Here is a 10,000-nt window from a genome sequence, read left to right as displayed (position 1 = left end):
CAAGGAACTTTTAATCCAGCTAGTGAACTAGAATCAGAGTGTTTGTGGTTCTGCTTTGCAGAGTTACTTCAGGAGGATATTGAGCAGCTAAAAGACCATTGGAACACACATTACATCCGCAAGTCAAGACATGATACTGTGCCTGGACGACCAGATTCCTTATACTACTTACCCGAGATTCATGGTGGGGCTACTAACTTGATAGCACATGTTCCCAACGATGAGCTACAATATGCCAGAGTGCAGTTAGTAGAACGAGCTGATAGAAATGACTATCAGGAGTATTTCCAGTATGTTACCACCACTTGTGACTTACAGAGGCCTCGCAGTTGGAGAGAAGGTTTAGAGTTATACAACACATTATTGGACTGTGCAGTCAATGGCTCTTAAATAATTTACTCTCTAAACACCAGTAAGTGTGATTACCTGAAGATGAAAGGCCAGGCCTCAGCACCTGGGTAAAGGGATGTAAGGGATCATTCATTCCTTATGGGGTATATTATAGGAGAAAGGGTGGTGAAATATTTGATAGATGTGATGTATATGATATAAGATACCCTGCTCCCCATGTGCAAGAGTAAATTTTTGACATGACCCCTTCATGCTATACATGTAAATATCATAACCTCTATCAAGATGAAACTAAAAAGATATCAGCTAAAATCTGCCAAGTGGGAGGCACGGTGGCCTCATGGTTAGTGCGCTCGACTCCGGATCGAGTGGTCCGGGTTCGGGGGGCCTGGCAGGGGACATTGTGTTGTGTCCTTGGGCAAGACACTTTACTCTCACGGTGCCTCTCTCCACCCAGGTGTATAAATGGGTACCGGCATAATGCTGGGGGTAACCCTGCGATGGACTAGCATCCCATCCAGGGGGGAGTACAAATACTCCTAGTCGCTTCATGCTACAGAAACCGGAGATAAGCGCCGGCCTGATGAGCCTTCTGGCTCGTAAGCGGAGACTTTACCTTTTTAAAATCTGCCAAAACATGTTTTTAAAATTCTAAATTGTTCTTTTTTTAACTTCCTGGAACTTTCCTCCTTCTCAGACCTTACAGTGTGACGACAATACAATGCTGGTACTGTACACCGATTAACTGTATTGGTGAGATGTGATTGTTAGTGAGGTAATATGTAATTGCAACAAAATAGTTGGTAGAGTTGCATTCATGCTATTTGGCACATGACAAAGCAGGGGGTCCAGGGCCTTGCTTTCCCATGAATTCTGGTAGAAATTTTGCACTTCACTGCATACTTCAGCGCTTAGAAGTGCTTATTTTAAGTGCCTTCCCCCTTTCACAGCAAATTTTTCTGATGCCCCCACCCCTTGCAGCCTTAATTTTCTTGGCATGCTTCACCACCCCATAAAAAATAAATGGTCCAGAAGAAAATGTTATTTTATAGTCTTTCTTAGTAAACCATACCATCTTTATTAATAAACTTGAGTACAAATCTGAACAACAAAGTTAAGTTAAAACTGTCAAGTCCTATGCTATTGATATCATTTTAACTCTCAGTGTAGCATATATAAAGCTGTGAATGTCAAAACATTTCTGGGGTGTTTCCCTGTGGCCAATGGGATGCAAGATTTTGTAATTGCAAGAAACTGGTGAATACTGCCATGGCTTCCATCTGTTAATAATATCAGCTTAAACTCGAATATGATAGTCCCAGGTAACAGGGAAATGTGACCCAGAAATACTTTCAGTGTTTGTGCAGCACTGTGAAACTCCAAAAGCAACATTCCTTTTAAACATGGAAACATGGAACAGTCAAAATGGCAGATATATCACCCAATGCTTTTGTGTAATAACAGGAACAAAGATATATATTACACACGAATAAAGCCCACAAGAGCTAACATGATGAAGGTTTTTATGATGAAGTCTTGACTATTCCACTCATAACCTATACATTGTACCTTTTAACTTTGACAATAAGAGGAACTTTTAAAAAGACTGAAACCTTTTTTGGAACATAATATGCACCATATAAGTTTACGTTATATGTAGTCAAATTATAAACCAACTGATTGTGCAAAGTAAAACAGTGTTTTCTAGTAAAAAACAAAACAATGTTTACAGTGTCTATCGATTCTACTAATAAAGCCAACAGCATATTAGCTAGAGGGCTAGATGGGCTGTTATTTCCTTGGAAACCATATAAATGCACTCAAACTGCAGGGAAATGAAAAGCAACTGTAACACAACTGGGTGACTGATCATGTAATTTTCAGCCTGTGTAAACCATGCATGTTCAGTCCATGATAATTTGTTCTTTTATTTCTTTCCAGTTGATGGGCAATAGGCACCTATAGTCGAACAATTCATTAGTTTATGGCCTGCCAAAAGCCTGGCTTTCGCAGTAAGCCAAAGTAAAGAGCTCTCTAAATGATTCTGCATTCTGTAAATGCTGAACTGGAAATGTTATGGACTTCGCACAAGCACTAACAACAGAAAAGCAAACAGAGTGCCCTGGCTTATTCTTTAAACAGTCGTGGTCAAAATAAACTGGTATTTTGAACCTTTTTCCTGAAATTGGCTTATGCTGTGATCCTGTCAGCCAGCCCATGATCCCTGGTACACTGAGACTAGGACTCTCAAAAACCAAGCTTTCATCTTGATTAAAAGCCTCATCCTCATCCGAGTTCTGTTCCTCTTTAAAGTTGCATGCAATGGGTGCCACATGACCTACCACATTTCCTGTTTCACAGTCGTTGAGAATGTCTTGAAAGAAGTCCATGATGTCCTCTTCAAAGCATCGTCTTGATGTGCCTTCCCGTGAATAATGAGGTTCCAAAAGTGAGAAGAGGTAGTCAGCATCAGGAGTAACATCTTCCTTAAGATCCCCAGCAACAAAAAGAGGCTGACAGACAAGTGGATTCTGGATAATTATTTGATCCAGGCCATAACTACTCAAACCGAGCATGAATTCTTTCATGTACAGACATATACAGACATCTACGGGACACAAAACTCACTTGTAAGGACCTGACAATGTCATCCAAATTCTCCTCTTTAATAGCACCTGTGTAGCCGTTGTCAATGATAAGATCAGTGTGCTTTTGGCAATCAGATCTGACCTCTGCAAGCAGCTGCTTTTCTTTAAATGTCAGGTTTTCTTCTCCAATCTTCATCATGTCAAATTCTTTAAATGCTGCCTCATAGGCACACTGTTCAAGAAAACAGGGGGGTGGGCCTCCCTGAGCAAGTGCGACAGCAACAATCTCTCCACATGTTCGGAAACTGCCATTTTGTACAAGAAAGGAGGAGTCCATTGGGGCTCCATCTGGAAACATGCTTTCAGCCATATCAGCAATGCATTGTTCTAAAAATTCTAAGGCAATGGCTCCATTGTCAATGCCACTTTCCCCACTGTAGTGGACACTCAATCTATTTGTTGTGTGGGACTTGGAGGTTTGTCTTTGCCACAAGCTAATAATTCTGGAGAAAGGAGCTTTTCTTCTTGTTGTAATGAAAAATTGCTTATCATGTTTAACTTGGGATGCCAAACTGTCTACTACATCTGTGTAGTTGTTTATCAGTGCATAGTTACCATTTGGAGTCATAGCTGCTTGGTTTTCCAGACTTACGGGAACATCAATGACTTCCTTTGAGTTGCAGGAATTCAATTCATCCTGCAATGTTCGAGCTATGGCCTCATCCAACTCTATTTGCTCACACATGGAAGGAAACTCCTCTGCAGTGGATTGACAGTCATCCTCTGATGGGCCCTCTGATGTACTGGCAGGCTCCTGGAGATACTTCTCATAGGCAGAAAAGTGATCTGTGTTACACAGATAAAAAACTAAACGTTTGTAGTCCTTCCCGACTTCTGTTTTGTACTGCTTCAAAGAAAAAAAATCTTTTGTTTGGCCTGATAAAAAGAGAACATAACAAAAGAAAAAAATCAGAGGCTTAAAAATCAAGGGCGAACAGGGAAGAATCTTAGGGCAAGCCACTATCAAATTGGTGAGACCACTAGAAAAATCTTTCCAAATGTTTGGGAGACATGTATGATTCTAACTTGCAAACGTTTGCCAGTGGATATTTTTCTCTCTCGCAGATTATCAAAATCACTCGCACTTGCAAGTTTGTGAGCGTTCATTTCAAGCCGTGAATCTGAGTGCAAATACAGGACCGTACAATAGATACTGCTGTGTTAGTCGTCTACTCGCTCCCAAGATATGATGAACAGCTGAAACTTCACATTGATGAAAAACATCATTGCCATAACAATACCACACGTTGTCAAGTGAGGTAGTTAGTTCAAAGGGGAAAATTATGAATAAGACAGAGGAATTTTGTGACAAATGCATGTGAGCATTTGTCACAGAAAAGGAAGCAGAACCTAGCTTACATTCATGACAACCAAAAGGGTATATAAACAAAACTGGTTTGCTTAGCCCAAGTAACAGTTATCCTTATACCGATAGAAATGCTATATAGGATCCTGCAGAATTTCCCAGGATAATGTAGTATAAGGATCCAACTTAATAAAAAAGATTCTACCGTAGTTACCTCCACGATGTTCATTGCAACATTACTCTGGATGTTGATTTATATGCTAATTTGCTTTAGGAAAAGTGTTGTCTCCCAGGAAAATCTGCACACCAATTGATGAAAATTATTGTTAAGCACAGCCCAGAATATGAACTGAAATAATTTCACATGTAAATAACATATCATTATCTATGTGAGACCTAATGATTACTTTGAAACAACTACCTGGCATGAAAAGTGCTTGTGTTCCATCTTCATAGAGTAAGACATACTCTGTGGCTGTCTCAAATCGCCTGTCAAACGCCTTCCACTTGGCCACTGCTTTTTCAAGAATAGTTGCATATGTTGCATTTGCAGGGACAGCTATAGGTAGGCGCTTCCCACGGACAGTCTTAAGGTGTTCATCATCAAACCGTTTTAAACCAATATTTATTGTTACTTCCATGTTCTCATCTTTCTTGGAGGCTTTTTTCTTTGAGCGAAAATCAGATGCCTGCTTCTCAGACTTCTCAGATGATTTGGCAGTTACAAAGCTTTCAAATGACATTGCCTTTCTTTTGTGGGTCTGTGGTCTTCCGAAAGAAGTCACCTGACTTGAGGTGCATGCACTACTGGATTTTTCACTCCAGTTTGGAGGTCCATTTTTGGACTGATCGTTATTACAGTTCCAACAGAATCGTGCTTTTTTTCTAACTTTCTCCGCACAGGCACTACAAAATCTACAAAGGTGGTATTATTTTTCAATTAGTACCATGCAGCACATTTGACAATTTATACTACAACATATTAGAAATCAAATGTGTCCTAACCAGTGGGTAATTTACTGGTAAAATCACCTATATGCTTGAGATAAGTTTGAGCGGTTACAGTTGTACGCTTATTGATTTATCAAACACCTGTCGCCTCGCAACCGTGCCAAATAGAAATAATTACACTCCTTGTGATAGATTATATTTGCTTTTTCATGTCTTGTCACTGATTGCCTCGGTGACAAAGAACAGCAACTAAACAGCAAAGTGCTATCCCTCGATCTTTCCAGTTTCTTTGTATCGCTATTTAGATGCACGAATGGTAAACACTGACTGGGAACATTTTTACTGATTCTCACGAATGATCTCGTTTCTAAAGAACCACAGTGAAAATTAATTTTGGTTAATTTCAGGCTACATGATCTTGAAAAAGAATAAGGCAATATATACTTGTACTTACACGTAATCGTTTGCTTCCTCTTTGTCAGCCATATTGCATAAGCAAAGAAAATGGCGGGAGAATGCAGGTGACCACTTTTCGGAAGAAAACTGGCACGAGACTTCCTTCCGCCTTTAACATTAACTTCCGCCGTGGCTTTCAAAAGCTTTTGCCGTGGCGTTCACAAACTTACGGTGGCCCACACCTGCCACGGCAAAACTTACTTTTTCACGGCAAAACTTACTTTTCCACGGCAAAACTTACTTTTCCACGGCAAAACTTACTTTCTCACCGCAAAACTTACTTTTCCACGGCAAAACTTACTTTCTGACGGTAAAACTTACTTTTCCACGGCAAAACTTACTTTCTCACGGCAAAACTTACTTTTCCACGGCAAAACTTACTTTTCCACGGCAAAACTTACTTTCTCACGGCAAAACTTACTTTTCCACGGCAAAACTTACTTTCTGACGGCAAAACTTCATTTTTTCACAACTTACTTTCTGAGGGCAAAACTTACTTTTCCACGCGAAAACTTACTTTCTGACGGCAAAACTTACTTTTCCACGGCAAAACTTACTTTCTGACGGCAAAACTTACTTTTCCACGGCAAAACTTACTTTCTCACGGCAAAACTTACTTTCTCACGGTAAAACTTACTTTTCCACGGCAAACTTTCTTTTGTGAGGGTTTGCCTAAAATTGGGAATCCGGAAACGGAATTCGGAAACCGGAATACAGTGAAAGTAGTAGAAAGGCTAAAATTATCACGGAAAGCAATAAACTCAACGATGGAGATATTCACTTAGTAAGGTACTCCTAAATTCGACGATAAATAAAGTTGATAAAGCATCTCGTTTGTGTGTATGTATGTTTTTAGTTATAATATTTCACCAACAGGACTCTTGATTTCGACCGTTCAAAATTCTCATTGGAGAGAAGCAAGGCTGCGTGTGCGCACCCACCCTGTTTGGTATTTTCTTTTCTTTCATCATCCAACATGTCTTTCAGTTCTGCAGTGAGGGCGGCCTCCTCCACCGTACACGCCACGACGGAAAGCTTCTGAACTTGACTCGTCTCCGCGACGTAGACAGTGCTATTAAGAGAGATGACCTTTGCCGACGACGCTGCCTTTGTCAGTCACGCAGAGAGAGGACAACAAGCGATCATAGACCGCTTCGCGACTGCCTGCCAGGACTTTGGCTTTACCATCATCAAAAAGACTGAGGTACTGCCAATGCCGGGGACCGATGCTGAGCCGACCATCCTGATCAGCAGCCAAGCACTCAACTCTGTGGACGCCTTCAAGTACCTTGGCTCAGCAATCACCTCCAATCTCTCCCTGAATAGTGACTTCAATGCTCTGTTTGCGTCCTCAGCACCCTGTTGTATTGGAGAGAGACGCGGCCTACATACACGAGACAAGAAGCTAGACGCACTCCACTTCAGATTCCTCCGCAAAATTCTTGAGATCACCTGGAAGGATAAAATCACCAACCAGGAAGTACTTGAAACTGCAGAACTGCCAACTATCCAGTACCTCGTCTCAGAGCGTAGACTACGCCGTTGGCTAGGCCATTGGCCCCGAGCGCCTTCCAAAAGACCTACTCTATGGACAGCTGTCTCAAGGAAAACGATCAACAGGACGGCCTCTTCTTCGCTACAAAGACGTCTGCAAACGAGACATGAAGGCAGCCACGTTGAATCAGTGTCGGCAACTCGGAATGGCTGGCTGACGACCGTGTTAAGTGGAGGGTAGCTGTAAAGACTGGCTGCAAACGGGCAGAGGTAGAGAGGATGAGGACCTGGGCGGAGAAGAGACAGAGGAAGAAGACTTCCACGCGTCGAACGCGATAATTTACGCAGTGTTCACACTGCCACAGGCCTTGCATCTCTAGAATCGGTCTTCGCAGTCACGAGCCTAGATGAATATACCAATGATCCACTGCCTGCAAGGCAGAAGGAGGCCGTGATATATGTACTGTGAACGAAGTCGCAATCCAACAGCACTTTTCACAGCATTTTCTCTTTAGAAATTGATCGAATGCATTTCTTTTTTTTTTTTTTTTTTTTTTATCAAGAAAGTTGTGACACTTATTGCACCCAGTATAGAGTGAAGCGCCTGGAAGATCGATAACAGACCCAGTATATTTGTGTTAAGAGACTGAGATCATTTTCCATTCCGATGTGTTGACCGTGAGTTCAACTAGACTCTCTCTGGCTGCACTCGTATATGCGTATGATTCGTCATATTTTTAGGTGGAATAGTCACACTTTACAACAGGGAAAAATGAGTTTCTTCAGGCTGAATCTCCCAAGCGTTATCTGAGCTTACAGCGGTTATCAGTCACACGCCCTCAACGATTTTGTTTTCATTTTTCGAAACTAAATTGATTGATTGACGTCCACCCAAATTCATTTTCGAAAAATGAACCAAAAAGTCGTTGAGGGGCACGTGTGAATGGTAACCACTATAAGTACTTGGGAAGCAACTGTTTTGATTTGAAATAAGCTAAAAATTATTTTAGATGTTATCTATTTTCCTGTATGTTTTTAGAAAGAGGAATCTGAGACGAAAATTTTTCATTTCCGTGTGGTAAAATGCTTTTCCATAAGTATTGTACGTATGTAAGGATGCGTTCGATCGGCCTTATTCCGGTATAGGAATACATAGATTTGAAGTAAGAAATCCTTCGCTTTTACAGAGATTTACATGGAAATTGTCAAAAACCTACTGAAATGAAATTTTAAACATATGTTCAATATCCTAGTTGCTTAAAAACTACACCAAACATACTATTTCAAATCATCACTGCACCTATTTTTATTCCGTAATAGGGTCAATCGAACGAACTCTTAAGAGATCAACAAACGAGTGTAATCAAGAAAATCGAGCGCCCGAAGACAATTGCTGTAATATTTGATGTCAAAACATTATCACCCCACCATCAAGAAAAGGAAAAGCCCAGACAGTTGGATTCTCTTCCGATGTTACGACATGAATCCCCTCCCAAAAGGAGTGAGCATGTGACAAATTACTCAACGAGGTGAAAGTAAACATTTGTACGACGCAGGATCATTTTAAGTGACTTTGGTTCAAGTTCTTATTCCAGATTCCCCATTCCGGATTCCGGAACCGTAGAAAAGTAAGTTTTGCCGTGTAAAGGAAAGTTTTGCCGTAGAAAAGTAAGTTTTGCCGTGAGAAAGTAAGTTTTGCCGTGGAAAAGTAAGTTTTGCCGTGAGAAAGAAAGTTTCGCCGTGGAAAAGTAAGTTTTGCCGTGAGAAAGTAAGTTTTGCCGTGGCAGATGTGGGCCACCGTACAAACTTTTGCCGTGGCGTTCACAAACTTTTGCCGTGGCGTTCACAAAATTTGCCGTAGCGTTCACAAACTTTCGCCGTGGCGTTCACAAACTTTTGCCGTGGCGTTTACAAACTTTTGCCGTGGCGTTCACAAACTTTTGCTGTGGTTGTTTTAAAAATAAGTTTGCTCACCTAAAACTTAAGTCAGCGAACTTAAGTTAATGTTGACGCTACATTTTTAATTGTGTAGTATAAACTTGATACTTTTGCCGTGATACTTGTGGGCCACCGTAGAAAACAAAGGAAACAGCCAAGAAGAGATTGAAACTTTTGTAAAGGAGCAAAAAAGTGAAAGCACAACAAAGAAAACAGTCAGCGACATGAAAACATTTCATCGCTATTTGTCATCAATAAGCAAGGGCGATAAAGAAATTTTGAACCTACCGGCTGATGACATTTTACATTTTCCACGAGGCCGTTGACATTTTTCTTTACGTATTGACTTTGGCCTTTGATTCTCAGAGATGTTGACAAAATTTTCCTTGTTGTGACGTGGCCCTAACCTTCTACAGGACCTTTTCACGGCTATAATAAATTGTGACGAAAATAAAGATTATTCTAGATCGAAAGACGCGTCAGTTCACTTGATTTTTTCGATTTGAAACGATGAATGAACAGTGAAGCGCACGCATCACCGGATGTAACAGGGCCCTGGATGTAATGATCACTTCCGCTGCGCCAGCTTTATTTTTCTTGCTGGTGCTGGTGCCATATAATAAACAACTTAATAACCTCGATCGTTCGGTCGTTATGGGAAAATCTCAAACCTCGGCCTACCGTATTGACCTCGCTATCGCTCGGTCAATACGGCAAGGCCTCAGTTTGAGATTTTCCCGTAACGACCTCACTCTCGGTTATTAAGTAGTTAGTAACCAACATAATTTACTATGTAATAATACGAACAAGCCATGTAAAAAAATGTGCCCTAGCGATTTAAAATGTGTCCTAGGAT

General features: G+C 40.9%; 3 protein-coding genes across 3 annotated transcripts in view; 2 read left to right on the top strand and 1 right to left on the bottom strand.

Annotated features, from left to right (window-relative positions):
- LOC137971074 (uncharacterized) overlaps positions 1-2,331 on the top strand; it is a 3,218-nt gene extending 887 nt beyond the window's left edge. The window contains exon 1 of the mRNA XM_068817798.1: positions 1-2,331. This exon is cut by the window's left edge and continues 887 nt beyond it. Coding sequence (XP_068673899.1) covers positions 1-390 — 390 coding nt within the window. The 3' untranslated portion in view covers positions 391-2,331.
- Positions 2,332-2,773: 442 nt separating this feature from the next.
- Positions 2,774-5,953, bottom strand: LOC137971073 (uncharacterized). Its single transcript, XM_068817797.1, has 3 exons — positions 5,711-5,953; positions 4,727-5,220; positions 2,774-3,875 (listed from the first exon to the last, which is right to left on the bottom strand). The coding sequence occupies exons 1-3, from the start codon at positions 5,740-5,742 to the stop codon at positions 2,911-2,913; spliced, it is 1,491 nt and encodes a 496-aa protein (XP_068673898.1). The 5' UTR covers positions 5,743-5,953; the 3' UTR covers positions 2,774-2,910.
- An 843-nt stretch (positions 5,954-6,796) lies between these two features.
- LOC137971708 (uncharacterized) lies at positions 6,797-7,447 on the top strand. The gene has a single exon (XM_068818487.1). It carries the CDS (start codon positions 6,797-6,799, stop codon positions 7,445-7,447), a length of 651 nt encoding a protein of 216 aa, XP_068674588.1.
- The last annotated feature ends 2,553 nt before the right edge of the window (positions 7,448-10,000 follow it).

This window comes from Montipora foliosa, chromosome 9, assembly GCF_036669935.1.
Source record: "Montipora foliosa isolate CH-2021 chromosome 9, ASM3666993v2, whole genome shotgun sequence".
Classification (NCBI taxonomy): domain Eukaryota; kingdom Metazoa; phylum Cnidaria; class Anthozoa; order Scleractinia; family Acroporidae; genus Montipora; species Montipora foliosa.
The sequence above is the reverse complement of the archived record's forward strand: the minus strand, read 5'-3'. Positions and strand labels throughout refer to the sequence as shown.